This window comes from Hyalella azteca, unplaced genomic scaffold (assembly GCF_000764305.2).
Source record: "Hyalella azteca isolate HAZT.00-mixed unplaced genomic scaffold, Hazt_2.0.2 contig16879, whole genome shotgun sequence".
NCBI lineage: Eukaryota > Metazoa > Arthropoda > Malacostraca > Amphipoda > Hyalellidae > Hyalella > Hyalella azteca.
In genome coordinates, this window is record NW_025946686.1 from 106,449 (window position 1) to 124,197 (window position 17,749).

The following is a 17,749-nucleotide window of genomic DNA, read 5'->3' on the forward strand; positions in this document are numbered from 1 at the left end:
ACCGGCAAACCTCTGAGGGAGAAAGCCAGTCGGGTTAAAGTTAATGAGTAAACAAATCAAATAATTACGGTTTTGAATACTTATAAGAAACTTTGAGTCACAAATTTACCGGTTACTTTAGACGTTTAGAGATCGCAATTCACACACGTGCTACCACGGCAAACGCAACTGACTTTCTCCAGAATTATCCTTGTTGCACGTCTTTGAACAATCTCTATTAAATTTTTGTCCTTTTCAAGTTTCGGTGACCACACGACGTTTCCAAACTCTAGGTTCGGGCGCACGACAGCAACAAACAACTGCTTCATCGTTTCTGCATCTAGGAACTCGAAAGAGCGTCTGATCAGTCCAAGTCGTTTATTGGCTTTATTAACTTAACCTTCAATATGCTTAGAAAATTTCAACTCATTGTCGATATTAGCTCCTAAATATTTTTCCATTGTCGACTTCGACATCATCACTCTGTCGTTGCAACCGTGTCTTCTCATACTGTAATCTTGCTTTTCATTATTCTTGCCAAGGTGGATTACACTTAATGGTTCTGATTATCATTGGAGTCAGTTCTTCCATAATAATATCATGCATTGTTAGATTATTACAGATATAATACTCATTGGAACCTCGAACAGAAAAATGTTCACTTGTCGAGTTGTTGTTTTTGTGCTAGCGATTATAAGCGCCTGATGGCATCACTGACAAAACATACTTGTTTGACTATGCGGATGGCAGCTCCAGCATTTCTGCATGTGGTAGCGCCTCCAACTTCGGCCAACGGCTGCTCTGAATAATAATACAAATAAAGGCCTATCTTGCGTGCATGGATTAGGCCCACTAACCAGAGTTTATAATAATAGTGAAAGCAGTGGTGTCAGGCCATATTGGTCTCTAGCCAATTATTAACAACCCGGTCACCTTGCCGATGTCGAATAGCATTTCTACAATTAGTAGCAGATTTAAAACCCCAACTCGCTTGTACAATCTTATTTACATTTATATACTGTCTTTCATGCAGTATATATATACTATATACGGAATATACCTTCTGAAACTATGATAGCATATGAATGTATCATTCATACAGAACATTTGTGCAATGATCAAAAGTAAATTAAACATGTATAAATTGGAGAAAAAACTAGATCTTGCGATACGAATGTGATGAAAAAAATGTGAAAAAACATAGATCTTGTGAAAAAAAATGTGAAAAAACCTAGACCATTTGATCTCACTCTGCCACCGCGAGTGGCAGAGTGAGAATCGAGAAGGTCAGAGACTCAGCACGGACTGGTATTAAAGAAATCAATTCCGTGCCTAAAAAAAAGCAGCGTACTTGACCCTAAATACTTTATTTCCATGGGGTGCGACACTACTGTTAATTTAGAAAGATATTAAGCTAATGAAATATATGAAGTCAGTAAGTCAACGCCAACGCTGGCGATGCGTATCAAGGATACACGAGACGAGGCGTCGTCTGAAGCAAAGCAATAAATCGTGCCGAGCAGCGGCGGTAATTTAGCACCGCATCTGCATACTGCGACCTGAGCTCCGGTGATTACAACATGACTTTCTGCGAGATGAAGTGGGCGGCGGGATGAAGTGGGCACCCACTCGGGGGCGGGATGAAGTGAGCACCCACCCGCGGCGAGATGAAGTGGGCGGCGGGATGAAGTGGGCACCCACTCGAGGGCGGGATGAAGTGGGAACCCACTCGCGGCGAGATGAAGTGGGCGGCGTGATGAAGTGGGCACCCACTCGAGGGCGGGATGAAGTGGGAACCCACCCGCGGCGAGATGAAGTAGCATCCACCCGCACCCACACGCTGCGCCCGCACCGAAGATGACACTTCACTTCTATGCCTTCAACATTACTAATTACTATGTCATGCTTTCTACGCCTTCAATTAGTAACTTCAATTTAATAGTTCAACGTTTAAAAAGCTTTAAAAGAACTGCAATTTAAACAAATTCTACGATACTTTCACTGAAAATTTTCCTTGTTCTTTGAAAATGGGATGGATCTTGGCATTTTTATCGATTTATGTTGCTCGTCTAGTAGCATTTTCAGCAATACTGTAGAATGATCGTAACACTTGCAACAATTACGAATAGCTCCCGATGCGTTTGGTAATGGTGGCGAACATGAGCATCCAAGCCGGTCGGCGTTTCGAACAAATCATTCGGCGTTCAGATTGTACTTTCACACGCGCGGTATTTATCTCGACGTGATCTTTCACTGTCTACATAAATGAATTCCAGGCAAGCGGTGAGCGCCAAACAGGCGCACTTCCAGTCTACTACCTCCTCCCGTATAACGTTGACGAATGAGGTCCGGAATTAGTGAAGGTGCTTATGTGTATACGAGGAAATTATTTGTTCAACAGTATTTTCCCATTCGCATGTGCTAGTGCGTCGTTAGAAGCCGTCGAGCAAGGTCTGTAAATGACGAGTTTGAGGATGCGTTTGATTAAGCAGTTGGTATCATTATTATAACTGTAACTGAGGAAGTGAAAACCTTTTTTATCAGCGTAGAGTGTGGGCGAGAGACCTAATAACGTCTCGTTAACTTTCAAAACACTACCTTCTCAACTATTTTTTGTAGCAATATTCATCGTGACGTACTTTCCAGAGTATATCGTACTTTTGGAATATCAATAACAGTTCAATATCATCTGAACAATTCATAACATTAGATGCACCTGCCCTAACAGAATACAGAGCAGCACAAGACATACTACGGCCGCTGCAGCCACACTGCTGTCACTTCACTGCACATTAACAACCTGAACTGCTTCAGACGCAATGGAATTAGCTACTTGCACCTGCAGAATAAAGCAGCACAATATTTGAAGTGTAAAAAATTGCTGCGAATATTCGCCCAGTGTAAATTAAATGAGAGTGCAAAAAAACCGCTGACGTTGCTGGAGAAGAGCTACAGCGAAAAAAAACTACATCTTATAGATTAAGAGATCTTCAAATAATTGTTCTGTCATCGGCGTTAGGGGGCTGGCTGGATTAGGTGGTAGTCGGGGTGTGTTTATTACATTATTTATTGCATGATGAATATTGGACATGTCGAGATCGTCACGCTCAAAAGAGTCACAGCTCAATTCCTCCCACCCTCCCAATGCTAGATATCCGAGGCTGCTAGATATCCGAATTATGGCTACAAAAACAATGAATTGGGCAACAAAATTAGGCTCCGCATTTACGAAAATAAACGAAAAACGACAGACGGTCTCTTAAATCGTATAAATAAACTGTCAATGTCAACTGTCAGAAAGTTGGACGAAACGAGAGCCTTGCATAAAATACGAACTTCTACAACGCCTGCTTACAAAAGATGCAAGAGCATACAAAAAGTAAGAACTTCAGTACAGCAATTCGCTTGCAATACTGGAAACAGCTGACTGAGCTGAGTGATTCAGAACGAACAAAACTAGACTAGCAACGTACGACATAAAACGGCGTGCGTGGAAGGGAATAAAATCTTCATCAGACTGAGTATTTATTAGTGCGTTTTGGTTCGAGTTACAATCAAATTTGTTACAGTTGGTGTTACACTCCAATCAGTGCATGGAAGTTTGTGTTACATTCGAATTATTGAGTGCTTGTTTGCCCACCAAAGTGTTGTCATCCATAACCATAAACAATCTTGGAATAATAAAATGCGGAAATTACAAATCATCTTAAGGTTTATTCTACAAACGTTGGGAAATAGAAAAAACTCTGAAGAGGTTATCATTACTATAGTTTTCAAAGAATAATTTGCGCTTCGCGGTGACACTCGGTACGGTACCAGCTCCTACCAATTTACCATACACTACAGGTGGTCTTCCTATGGAACGAGTCAATTGCTACTTCTAATTCAACTGATGATTCGTAAAAAACACATGTGGCAACTTCAAACGCGGTGTTCAAAATTAATTAAGTTGTCATTTTCGTTCAGATGCAGGAAATACTCAGATTTCTTGAACGAACCATAAAAGTCCCGCTAATAACAAATGATGAAACATTACATCATCATCATCAAGGTATACTATGTAATGGTAAGTCCAGTTAATGAGCAAGACATCTAATTCATGCCATACTCATAACAATGTAAATTTATTTGTACCCAGAAGTATGCCTTGTCCACAAATGCACGACAAAAGGCGGCCGCGTCACGCCACCTAACTGGGTCAATCTGACCCACAACGTCAGGTTCCTCCACGAATTTGGTCGATCACAGCCTACGAGGACTAAAGCCTTTGCAGCGAAAACAATGTTCTTCGAGTTCCCGATTATCATCTATAAATTGCATGTCCGTGGAGAAATTTTCCTCTATATCTCGCGATGTTTTCGAATATTTTGCAATTAATATCATGAAGAAACAAGGTACTGCCGCCAGGGGATCGAGGGGTTGTCGGGGGGTAGCACCCAAGTCAGGGGGACGCCTGAGGCTGCTGTCCTGGAGTCTTGTGGGGGCCCACGGTTGCTGACGATGTATTTATCCCAGGCGCGCCTGGCGGTGAGATAAAATTTCGATTGAAATGTCGATAAAATGCCAGGGAGTAAAAGTAAAAATAACACTTATGAGACGCATTATAAAATAATTGTACAGGTTGCGTGTAAATTCCCCACTCTTGGGAATGTATACTTGAAGGAGTTCTCATGTTTAATAATAATTTGCCTAAAGTGAAAGACACGTTTCCCAGAAATTAGCGCACAGGCTATGACATCAATTCCCAAATTTAAAAAATGTATTCGTAAAAATCCATTACAAATTCAAAACAATGACCAATTTTCGCCAAAAAAATACCGCTGAGATCATCATGATATAAATTAACTATTAATCTAATTCACGGGCTGCAGGGCTAGGTGGGCATAACACCTCTAGGGCTAGGTGGGCATAACACCTCTAGGGCTAGGTGGGCATAACACCTCCAGGGCTAGGTGGGCATAACACCTCTAGGGCTAGGTGGGCATAACACCTCTAGGGCTAGGTGGGCATAACACCTCTAGGGCTAGGTGGGCATAACACCTCTAGGGCTAGGTGGGCATAGGTACCTCTAGGGCTAGGTGGGCATACCTCTAGGGCTAGGTGGGCATACCTCTAGGGCTAGGTGGGCATACCTTCTTGCTACGAGCATCTCGACGCTGCGGTCGGCGGCGCAGTAGGAGGCGAGCGCCGCGGCGTCGCCAGCAGCTCGGGCGCCGAACAGCAGCTCCTTGACAGTCGCCTTAGCCACGCCTGGCTCCTGAGGCTGCTGGCACAGAGGCGTATTAGTATACAATTATTTCAATTCAAGCATTTGTCATGAATTATCCATGATCTTAACTGTAATGAAGTTTTATGGCTCTTTATTCCAGGGATATTTGTGAATGAAAAATCGTGGATGACTAACAGTTTTTGAAAATAATTTAATACAAAGTTGACGATAATCTAAATTATAAGCAATAAAGAACATAATCAAACGGTGACTATTAAATAAATATTAACGTACTAAATTGCTGAACAATCTAGGACGAGTCCGGGTTACTGACTGAATTTTATTAAGCTCATCGGCTCCGGACCTATCCTAAGAGTCCAAGTTCTATGTACAAAGTACCTAGACGTATACTGCATAAGTAAAAAAACTGTACAGAGATATTGAATATACTACGGAAAAAACGGGAAAATAAAAACCCGGCAGCGGATTCTTTTTCATGACGAAAATGCCAGGTTACTTGTACATAACTGAGACATAAATGTTAAACACAGCGAAATTACGTTGACCAGAAGCTCTGACCTCCTCTGCAGGCGGTGGCTCCTGCTGAGCAGGAGGGCGGTTGCTCTGCAGCATGGCCTGCAGAGTTCGCTCCTCCAGGGCGTAGTCTGCAAGCTGTCCGTCTATCATCTCGTCCAGACCGTCTGCCGTCACCAACAAATTACACAGTAGAAGACTATAAGTAGAATTAAAACATTTAAAATACAAGATTCGTAATCATCACTGGCGCACATGGAATTACGGTAAACCACGTCAAGCCTCGGCGTACGAGCTTCAAAGTTAAATGTGTCAGTAAATGAAACGAACAGCTTAATATTATTAATATTGTGCAACTAAATATTTAATCGCTCGTCGTTGCAAACTGCCTAAAAGAATTCCGAAATTTAGATAGTCACGAATTGATTAAAATAAAATTCTACTCAACGTTGTCGGTAATGAGATCCATGGAAAGATTTTGATCTGAAAACGCTAGTGCAAAAATTAGGACAGAAAACCATATTTTACAGTTAAATCTTCTTTATTAAACTTCAGCTCGTTATGTCTCTACATTCCAACATAGCATCAGAAATTCGTATCCAGAAATTGTTCAACCAAATTTGCTGAATATTGTCAGGCCATTCAAAGACACAAGAAGCGAACATTCATACCACATCCTCATCAGTGCTTGACTTACGCTTCATGTACGGTATGTCCCGCACTTCACAATATTTGCACACATAAGTTCAATATCATGGCATTCCGATTCCATGGGCATTATGCACCTGTAGAAATCTCCCATGCCCACTGACACCCACCCACAGTTTATACAAATAAGATATGCATAGAGTGCGACAGCTCTTTTGGTGCTCTGGTATCGCACCTTCACCCACACCACATACCTACGACCCTAGCGATCGTCCCTACCACATACCTACGACCCTAGCGAAGGCCTCATCGGCCTCCTGGGAGGACACATATCCCTGCTGCTCGCCCCTGTTGAGGCGGTGCTGCCTGAGGTCTCTGAGCGTCCACAGCAGCGACTGCAGCGCCGCGGCGTCCGTCTGCTTGCCGCGCACCTCCTTGAGGACGCAGTCAACCTCAGCGCGCAGCTTGGTCTCCTGCAGCACCCCAGAGACGTTAACAACATCGCAATATTCTATGGGAGATCTCATACATTGCGTCATATAAAGCATTTTGATGAGAGATCTCATCTAGAATACATTATATTGAGCTACGTTGCACCCAAAGGACGCTCACAGCATGAAAATAACTAATGGGAGATATCTCTCCATACATGATACAAAGATTAGTTGCTCGTGACTGGTAATGAGCCAATTTAAAGTAATTGCGACGGAATCAGACTTCACTAGATGAGAAATGAAGATAAAATCTGCAACTCATAAGGCATAATAAATACAATATACAGAGACTACAAAACTCTCTTCCATTAAATATGACCTCGACGAGAACGAATAATTAAGTTTACATGGATCTTTGCAGGAGTTAGTGGGTCGCAGCGTGTCGAACAATACAACAAAAAAGTACATGGGATCAAAGATCATATTACTTGTAGGCGTTTCTGTTCGAGTGCCCGGATTTTCTGCCAGTGAGCGTCGATTTGACGACTCCTGCTGGCGCACTCTTGTCTGCGCAGCGCGCGGCGGCGCTTGTGACGCCCGCGCTTCTTGCTGCGCGCGCGCACGAGTCGCCGTACCGTCGCCTGCCAACATAATCCACTCAACATTATTAAGTTCAGTGATAATTCTTTCAAGATTAATAAATTCAGAAGATAATTCTTTCAAGATTAATAAATTCAGAAGATAATGCACTCAACATTAATACTACATTCAGTGATAATTCTTTCAAGATTAATAAATTCAGAAGGTAATCCTCTCAAGATGATCAATTTGTGACAATAATTCTCTCAATAAATTTAATTATGATGATAATTTTCTGAAGATAATTAATATTTTGGTGTGATGGCCTTTCCAGTATTCCAAATTTACTACTTTAAATATTACTTGATCCTTATCATCTGTTACGTGTATACTTATGTTTATTTATTTTGTCATTTTTTAGCACGCAGATTCAATGTGTAGTAAAATTTTCATGCTTAGAGCGCATTAGGGAATGAAATTTAACGGTGGAAAAATTTTTCATTCAGGATTCAGCAATATAGTGCCAAGCACATACGTTATTTATTTCATTATCAATTTAAGAAGTTCTTTCATATTGCGACATTACTACTGTGATCATATTTGATATATTGTTCATTTCATATTCAGTAGTTTTTGATTTAATTGTAAGTACCGTCATTATTTTCAGATCCACTGCGTTTTTGAGGTGTGATTAAAGAATAAAATCTGAACGCGTCTTAATCCCTCCGTTGGCTAAGCCAAATAAAGTTTGTGCCAGCGTTAATTAAATTGTGAAGATGATTGCGTGTAAAGAAAGCAAGGAATTCAAACCAAACGCAAAATACAAATATCATCATCAGCGTAATGAGAACAAATCAAGGGGGAATGAAGAGCCAGAAAAACAATATTGCAATGAAAGCTCAAAGTAAAAATTAAAATGACAAGGAGGTAATAGCGAAATAGACAACGTTGACGAACTGACACTCATTATAAACTTACTGACAAGTTAGTTTGATGACATTCATTTGAACTAAAGGATGCACAATCTATTGATCAGGCACAGCAGCGGGTTGCTCCAACTGCATATAGTAATACTGAAAAATAATAAAACAATCGAGACTATAAACCAAGAATGTATCTGATCTAAAGAATCTTCTCTAACCCATGGTAAGAGTCACGAGTATATCTTAAATGAAGGTTTAGAGCATAAGGAACATCAGCAAGAAGCTACAAGATCTCACCTGGAACGTGGACTGCGACAACAGATTCCGAATGTCATCCAGCAATTCCTGCAATGCAACATCAACAACAGAACAATGAAGCATTGGGGAGGTTGTTATAACATATATTGCAATTTATTATAATTTATACGCATCAACATTAACTTGATTGCTCACATAGGAAATTCACCAATAACTTATAGCAAAAAAAAAAAACAGCAAAAAATTCACCATTTCCTTATATGATAGAAGATATTCCTTTATAGTTTATTTCATTATATTTAATTTCTCAAATAAAGAGGGTGAATTTATTGCTACTTTCTTTGTTTTTGAATTCTTAGACCGTTTCTACCAATAGTAAGAGAAGATATCGCGCAAGCTATCTGTAGGTTTAACACAAAAGTAAGGCTGCTTAAGCTTATATGGCCGATATGAACGTGGATTGGATTTGCTACGATACGTCATATGAAATTTGCAGAACTTCATATTATGGCGAGGCATAAGTTTAGGTATGAGTTCAATATGCATTAATTTAATACGGGACAATCAGACATGCTGATTATATGTTCGTGGTCATTATATTAAATGTGGGCGTGATGTGGCGACCTTGCCTCGAATAATTTCTGCTACAGCCCCATATCCAGGGTGACGTTGTCATCCCGGCCATTAGCTTGATTTATGTCTGATGGCTTATTAATGTAGTTTTTTACTTAGGCTAATTATTCAATTAATCAATGCATCATTTCCGTTTATAAGTATTAAATAAGATCACACTATGTCAGGTCATAGTAGATAGCACGATATAAATCGTAACCACCATTATTACATGACACTTGGCAAACAGACGTGTTTAACTCTCCTTCATTTCAGGGATCGCCGAATTACATACCTTCTTCTTAAAAATTGTGCGGCTGTTGATGCAGCTGCGAAGCTCCTCCATGAGAAGCTTGAAGGCGGCAACGATGAGGTGAACATCACAAATCTGTCGACCATGTTAGGCGAGTTAATATATACGCACAAGGCTGAACTGCACGAACTATGCGATAGCGAGTTCTGCACTCAGTAGGTAAGTAACAAATAAATTAGACGAATACACCAGTGTTCATATCTCAATAAATATTCAAATTTCACAAAAAACATTGTCGAAGTCAGAAGATAAGATTAACAACTACCCACTCTTAATTCTTTTAGATCCTTCTTCACAAGCGGGATTACATCAGCTACGAGTCTTTTATGAGCCAATTCTTTGTCCGAGAGATTGACATTAGCTGACGATTCGTCATCTGCATTACTGGTTGAATTACCGCACGGCGGTTGCTCATCACACCTAACGTGGCTTGTGTTGGGCCGTAAATCTCCCGCAGGGGTTGCATGCTGTCTCCTTGTGCGGCTTCTGCTTTCCAACTTCTGCGCCAGCCACTCGTCAACGAGCTTCTGAGTCTTGACGCTGCTCACCCAACTCCTGTTCCACGGGTGCCACTGTACCTCATTAAGGGTCGATGATGAAACAGATGTAGTTTGATTCAACGATACATTCCTCGTCTCAGAAAAGCTTTCGGTTATCAGGTTTAGTGCAGAAGCTCTTTGACTACTCCTAGCAAACCCACCAGCAATCTTCCTACCACAGTTAGGTTGATGAGATCCAGGTAAGCTGTTTTTTCCTTCTTTCAAGATAACCTTCTGACCAGACAGCGGCGGCGGCATAGAATACGAGATCAATTCAGTGGGTTCGAGTTGAGGCGGGGGGAAAGAGTAACTTGGAGGCTTGAAATTCGACATATTGATGAGAGGCGCAGTATCAGTCGGCAACTGATGAGCTTGTTTGTTGGCAGGTGTCGAGACTGAGGAGCTGGGAGGCAGAACTCTGCCAGGAGGAGGAACAGAGAAGTCTGGGATTTGGGGACGATCAATCACGGGAGCCCAGGAACGAAGAAAATTATCTGAAGTAGATGATGAATTTTTCACATGATTTGATGGACCAGAGATTCTGGGATTGGGCACTGATGGATCGGTGATCTGTAGAGAGGGTATTGGTGGAGTTTCGGTCGTTGGAAAGCGAACTTGTGCTGGAATATGAGAAAGATGATGGGAGTATAATTTTCTTGCCTCATGAGGTGGAGGTGGAAAGCGAGCCCACTGAGCCGCACTGTTTGGTGGGATAAACAGTGAATATTTGTGAGGAGGCGGCCGTGAAAACTCAGGCATAGGAGCAGTCCCGCGCATGTCCCCGAATGAGGCTGCATTCAATGGAGGTCTGAGAGATGGAAAAGAGGCTTGCAGGTCAGGTGGAGGAAAACGAACTCCAGGGTTGGATCCATTAGCAAAATAAGGACGAGGCGGCACTTGCAGGCTGTGAGGAGGTCTCATTCGATGGGGAGGATTGCCGAGTTGTGCTGCAAGAGGTGGTCCGTGAGGCGGCCTCGGTAATACTGGCGCGTGAGGACCGTTAGCGCTAGCAGGCCAGGGCCACACATCAGGTGGCGGCAATGATGTATGAAAATTCGGGGGTGGGACATCACATGGCGTCTGAGACATTTTATACAACAGGGCGAGTAACAGCTATGCCGTCACAGTTGTACAAGAGGGCGAGTCACAGTTACCGCAAACAATAGAACTATTTTCTGGTCCCATGAACATGAAACATTTTCGATATCTGGGTTAAAACTCTTGAGATGTGGATATAAGTAAGTGCACTCATTGGAGTATATAGGAGCTAAATTTGAGTGTACTAGAATAGTCTAAAGCAAAACTAACAAGATTAGAACATGGCACTCAACTAAATTATGATGAGTAATAACACGTCACACATTTAACTAAGATCACCGAATGACTGTGCTTATGCGTGATTGACAATCTTAATAAGAACAAAGTATCACTTTGCTTGAGACGGTGAGTAATTTTGATATCGACTTTCTCCACAGATCAGAGACAGCTGTGTGGTAGTTGATGATGGGTCAGATAATATAGACTAAACGATGCCAGCCAAACAACACAACAGTGACAACAAATTTGAACGTATAAGTGAAGTGAGACCAGAATTTCACCCTCAGCAATGCACAAAAATCTTAAAAAAGTAGATTGTTGAATTAAATTAGGATTCCCACGGAATGCAGCACGTCTCCAGTATAAATACAGAATGTGTGTTGTCATGAAAGGCACTAGGAACAGGGCACAATATGATTGTAATTACATTAATTTACTAGTTATATTTATTAATTATTCATTCTTACTTAGAAGTTTGTAACTGTAAAGTTTGAAAAGTAACATAATTGAGTAAAACGTTTCAGAAAGTGGAAATTTATCAAGAGTGAGAAAAGAAAAAGGCAAGGAACAAAATTATTATACTACATTGAATATCATAAGTGTTGCTGCAATTAAATATAAGAAATTAGAGTAGAGCTTTGAGAGACTAGGCTGTGGCGAGAGCCTTAGCCTCCTCCAGTGCAGCCTTGGCTGCTATGTACTCCTCTGCCTCCTCTAGTTCAGTCTGCACATATGGGGACGAATTAGTGACGTGATTATGACAGTGTGATAGTGACATCATTATGAAAGTGTGATAATGGAATCATGAATGTGTGATGACCATATTATGATGAGAGCATTCGTTAGTCACATTATGCTGGGAGTGTAAGAGCAATGTTACAGTGATGGCAGTGTATGAGTGATGCCTTTGTGATTAAGGTGTGTTTGGATGGTGACATAAATGTGGTCATCAGAATACCTCAAGGATAATAATTGCCAATATTGTTGCAAATGTATAGCTAGAAGGATACACTGTATACTGTAAAATTAGCATTAAATGGCAAAATACAATATTCATACAATAAATAAAAAAGTAATATTAATGACTAAATAAATCATGTAAATAAATTACTAAGAAATATAAATGAACATGCCTATAAATGCACTCTATTCTAGTGACTCACCTCATCCTGCACAAGCTTGGAGACGTCAGCATATGCGATGTTTAGGCGCCTCTGACAGTCTACAATGACAGACTGCGTCTCTTGCAGGAGTCCATCCTGCTTCTTGACGTAGAAAACATCTTCTCCTGCAAAACATAAAACAATGTAAGACAGAAGACATAGTATAATGTGACTCTTACATTAGGTATCACGTATTATAGGGTGCCAAACAAATTATGGTGGCAAATAAAATTCAGCATTTCCGTACTCTCAGCTGCTAAAAGTGTTCCTTTTGACCTGAAAATAAAGGCAAAAAATGTTGAATGAGATATTTCAATATTTACTGATTGCACAATAACTTCATTTTTCTGTTAATAATGGCCAGCTGATATTTTTTGTGACAGTATTTGATTTCTATGTTGAATGATGCACAAGTGTAAAATTTTACTTATTTACAGTAAATTAACAGTTGAATTACATAGATATTTTTTGCTGGCAATGCTGTGTTAAAGTTTATTTCCTACTAGACTATTTATTTAACCAGAAATTATACCATTACAATGTGCAGTACAGACCTCCAAATGACAGCAGGTGAGGTTACAATGCTTTGCTTCTATCTTTATCATAATGTGTGTTACAGGAACAAAAGAAACATCATATTTCTTATTTCATGTAAAATAACAAGATAACCAGTGTAATATATTGTGGAATACCATTATATCAACAACTATGGTAACTTGAAAAAAAACACCATAGATGCCTTTGTGCCAGTTTGAACATTTATTAACTGATCCCATTTTTATTTCACACTGGTGACTAAGGATAGCTGCATTAGCCAGAATTAAATTCCATCTACTAGGTAGTGCCACCAGTATCACACACACTTGTGGCTGGCACCAGGCTGATTGGAGGCACATCTGAAAGTACCTATCTCAGGTGAAAACCCTCTTGCAATCAGAGTTGGATTACTGGATAAAAGAGCTGTGTCTGAGTTTACTCTGTAAAACTTTGTCTTAACTAACACAACATTGTAGAGGCAATGCAAATTGAAACTGCTACAACAGGAGCCTGACACCTGGAACAGCATTGAACATTACTGCATCAGTTGTCAAGCTACAACAGGAGCCTGACACCTGAAACAGCATTGAACATTACTGCATCAGTTGTCAAGCTGCAACAGGAGCATGACACCTGAAACAGCATTGAACATTACTGCATCAGTTGTCAAGCTACAACAGGAGCATGACACCTGAAACAGCATTGAACAGTACTGCATCAGTTTTCAAGAAGTGCAGAAGCTGAAAATTGTCAATTATGCTGCTGAATGTGGTATTTTGTTGACAACGAACACTTCAACTCTAAGTTGACTAACCAAGAGGAATAAAAGCAGTACCTGCTTCAGGTCATCAAACATCAAAGCCAGCTGTTTCCTATATCCAAGAATTATTGATAAACACCCTATTGTATTTGGTTGGCACCATAATGTACTATTACAATGGTAGTATCTTGAATAATTGATTTGTAAACTTGCAGGACATAACTTATTAATTTTTTGTAATTAATATTATATATAGGATTTAAAGATTGATAGAAATAAATTAAATAGATGCACCAAGATTTCTAGGCAGCTATGAAGAATTTCAACTAACCAATTTAGACAACCCTTAATTATCAAGTAATGCTTTGCATCTCAGGCTAATTCAATCATATCTTAATCAAGTTTTAATCCAATTAATATTTTTATCCCAATTTACATGAAAGACTTTTTAGAAAAACAAACTACACAAACAGGATCAGTAAGCCTGACCACACAGGTGCAAGACTAAGGACACCCCGTCTCCACATGCTTGACCACAAGACTAACACACCATCCTCCTGCATTTTCTTTATCTTTTCCTGAATTTTGGCAGCCTCGTTCTGATAGCTGATGGTTTCCTTGTAGGTCCTTTTGAGGACCCCAGTCTTGATGCGGAGTGACTTCAACCGAGGATCAGCCATTCTGACAAGCTGATGCAATATAGTGAAGGATAACAATACCAATGATTCTGATTATGTCAAAGAGAAACCTTTGAACAGTCTTTATTGCAAATTATAACATTTTTAAATTTGAAGGCAGATCAATATCTATTTGAATTTGAGCACATTGCCCTTAAAAATCTAATTAAGTTGAAGATATAACATGGCAATTTCATGTTATACTTGAAGCTACAATTGATTAAATCAAATATTCTAAAGTTATGTCATCTAAAATGTACAATGCAAGATATGCAACAAACAGCAGGAAATCTTACCATTCAAACTCAAAGAAACTAGTAGGGGAATGTAAAAAAAGCATAAGCAAAAAGGATACTTTGTTTTGACTCTGCCAACAACTTGACACACTATGGCACTTGCAGAAAACTTCTTGCAGGACAGCAGACAATCTAAAAACTAAAAAGGAGGTATATTATGAATTGAAGAGTTAATTTCAAGAAATTACTATGTAAGAAACTGTCTAAACTCTGAAGCAAATATCTGAGTCCTGAGAGGCAGAATTAAGTAGCAATATAAATTTCCATAGAGAAATTTTCCATGGTATTACCAGATTTCCTAAAATGTTTATGTATTAAATTATAGCTTTCCAGATTTCAGAATATGTGAGCAATAAATTATCTCTAAGCATTTGTAAAAGTAATATTCTACCAGCTTACTGGATAATACTGGCCATGCCCATGAGCCCTAGATTTTTTTGAGCATTGAATTTCTGAATTTTTATTCCATAATTAAAAGTAATTTTTTTAGTCATGAATATCCATTTTCATACTTAGAATATCAGGCTGAAGTTTCTTAAAATGACAGGATAAAACCATTATTTCACTCAAATTCACTGGTGATTTTTCAAAACTTATGGGAAATAAAGTAAAAAAGTAGGCTGCTTCATTCATCATGATTCATGTTCAGCAATCAGCAATGAATTTTAAAAAAGACCTTCAAAGAATTGAAAGAAATTTAAAGGAACTAGTGAAAATGGTTAGATTCACACTTTCACGGGACAGTCGCTCTGTCGGGACATCATGAGTCCATGTCCTGACTGTCAGACTCACGACAGACTGCGGTCGCTGCGCAGTGCAAGCTAAGCCACTGGCAGCCTGGGCCCTGGCCACTGCCAGCCCACTTGGCACTGGGCAGTGGGCACTGATTGACATTTGACTGTCATTGTGTCATCCATGGTCAGGAAGGTACAGCGTGTACACCGGAGGTTTGTTTTCGGATGTACGCTAGTACGCCAGGGAAGAAAGTTGCCAATATGCTTGCTAAAAACGGAAGTGTAACCCTCGCCAATGCTGCATGATCGACACAGGCACACGTACTTTACGATTGATGCCTGGCGATCGTCACAAACACACGTGCTTTACAATCTATATAGCTGATGCCCAATGATCAACACTGATGCGCGCTCTTTGTGATCAAAGTGGCCAATGTCTAATGATCGACACAACACACAAGCGCACGCAATTTACGATCGTTTTAGCCGATGCCCAATGATCAATACTGATGCGCGATCTTTGCGATCAAAGTGGAAGATGCCTAATGATCGACACAAGCGCAAGCGATTTACGATCGTTTTAGCCGATGCCCACTGATCAATACTGATGTGATGTGTTATGTTGTTATAATATGGTGTGTTGTTATACTGTGCTATGTTATGATGTGTTATGTTGTTATAATGTGCCATGTTGTTAATAATATAATAAAGTTTGTAATAGAACGCACTAGATTGTAATAGATTGCATTAGAAGGCACTAGATCGTAATAGAACGCACTAGATCGTAATAGAACGAACTAGATCGCATTAGAAGGCACTAGATCGTAATAGAACGCACTAGATCGTAATAGAAGGCACTAGATCGCATTAGAAGGCCCTAAATCGCCTTAAAACGCATTAGTACGCACTAAATTGCTCAAAACCAGATGAGGATGTATGTTGGGACAAGCCAGATCACCCAGATGCGGATGTACGCCAAGACAAGCCAGATGCGGACATACAGTACATCGGGACAAGCCAGATGCAGACGTACGGTACGTCGGGACAAGCCAGATCACCCAGATGCAGACGTACGTTGAGACAAGCCAGATGCGGACGTACGCCGGGCGTGTGCGCCAATAACGTTATTTTAGCTCTTTGTACGCCGCGTTGTACGCCAGTAGAAGGGCTTGGAGCCTCGTTTACGCCAGATTAATCCGCGGAAAACGGCACCATCCTGTGTATGGAAGGTAGTGTCATAACTGTCATTGACATTTGACACTTACTTAACATTTTACATATGACACTTAACCCAATAACATCTAATTAAACTATCAATGATTGACAAAGAATGATGTAAGAATGATTAGAAAATAATTTAGAATGTAAAATTTGCATTTCCTTGCATTATGATTAAAGAAATAAAATCACCAACTGTCTGTCGTCTGAGTCATAGAGAATTTCAAGATTCTATAATAATTTTTATGATGCTTCAGCTTTACAAATAAAAACTTCTAATCACGCTCCAGCAGTCCAGCCTCCATCTCCAAAGTCCAAGGTCTATCCCAGACCGTGCCAGACGGTCCCTCAGGCTCTCAGCTCTAGCTGCTGAGCTGCCCAGCCGGTAATGCCCCACTAGCCAGTACTGATGTGGCCTGTCGCTGATTCTTTTCCATTTTGTGCCTTGTTCATAGATCTAAACTCGTGTCATTTGACCGGATCTTTTCATGACTGGCGATAGTTTGAAGAAGCTACTAGACTTCCACCGGGTTCGATAAGGAGCTAGGCATTTCAAATCTGAACATATATTTTTCCATAGCTTTATCTAGTCTGTTCTTGAACGCATTCATACTTGGAGGCTGGAGCGCCAACAATGTCATCGGGGAGGCTGTTCCACATGTTGGTGATTCGAAGCGAGAAGAAATTTTGTTGCATGGAGAAGTTGCAGCGCAATTTTTTTAGCTTACAGCCGTGGCCCCTGGTGTTGGTTCTCGTTTCAAATTCTAGTAACCCTTCAGGGACCTTGTATAGACCATGAGTATACTTGTATACTTCAATCATTCAATGAGGTCCCCACGCAGACGTCGATAACTGAGGCTTGGAAGCTTCATAATCTTCAATATTTCTTCATAGGACTTGCCCTTCAAGCCTGGAATTATCCTTGTTGCACGTCTTTGAACATTCTCTATTAAATTTCTGTCCTTTTCAAATCTCAGTGACCACACAACGTTTCCAAACTCTAGACTCGGGCGTACGAC

General features: G+C 40.3%; 2 protein-coding genes across 3 annotated transcripts; both read right to left on the bottom strand.

Moving 5' to 3' along the window:
* Window positions 1–3,491: 3,491 nt before the first annotated feature.
* Window positions 3,492–11,117, bottom strand: LOC108680798. Its single transcript, XM_018169704.2, has 8 exons — window positions 9,759–11,117; window positions 9,472–9,564; window positions 8,604–8,651; window positions 7,293–7,445; window positions 6,657–6,843; window positions 5,768–5,889; window positions 5,112–5,242; window positions 3,492–4,500 (listed from the first exon to the last, which is right to left on the bottom strand). The coding sequence occupies exons 1-8, from the start codon at window positions 11,115–11,117 to the stop codon at window positions 4,359–4,361; spliced, it is 2,235 nt and encodes a 744-aa protein (XP_018025193.1). The 3' UTR covers window positions 3,492–4,358.
* An 868-nt stretch (window positions 11,118–11,985) lies between these two features.
* LOC108680805 (tubulin-specific chaperone A-like) lies at window positions 11,986–15,150 on the bottom strand. Of its 2 annotated transcripts, none has more exons than XM_018169717.2 (4): window positions 14,838–15,150; window positions 14,356–14,494; window positions 12,509–12,633; window positions 11,986–12,069 (listed from the first exon to the last, which is right to left on the bottom strand). In XM_018169717.2, exons 2-4 carry the CDS (start codon window positions 14,483–14,485, stop codon window positions 11,992–11,994), a joined length of 333 nt encoding a protein of 110 aa, XP_018025206.1. In that variant the 5' UTR covers window positions 14,486–14,494; window positions 14,838–15,150; the 3' UTR covers window positions 11,986–11,991. The 2 variants fall into 2 exon arrangements, with proteins under 2 accessions (XP_018025206.1, XP_047741034.1); XM_047885078.1 differs by lacking the exon at window positions 14,838–15,150 and adding an exon at window positions 14,779–14,837 and having other exon boundaries at window positions 14,356–14,504.
* Between the last annotated feature and the right edge of the window lie 2,599 nt (window positions 15,151–17,749).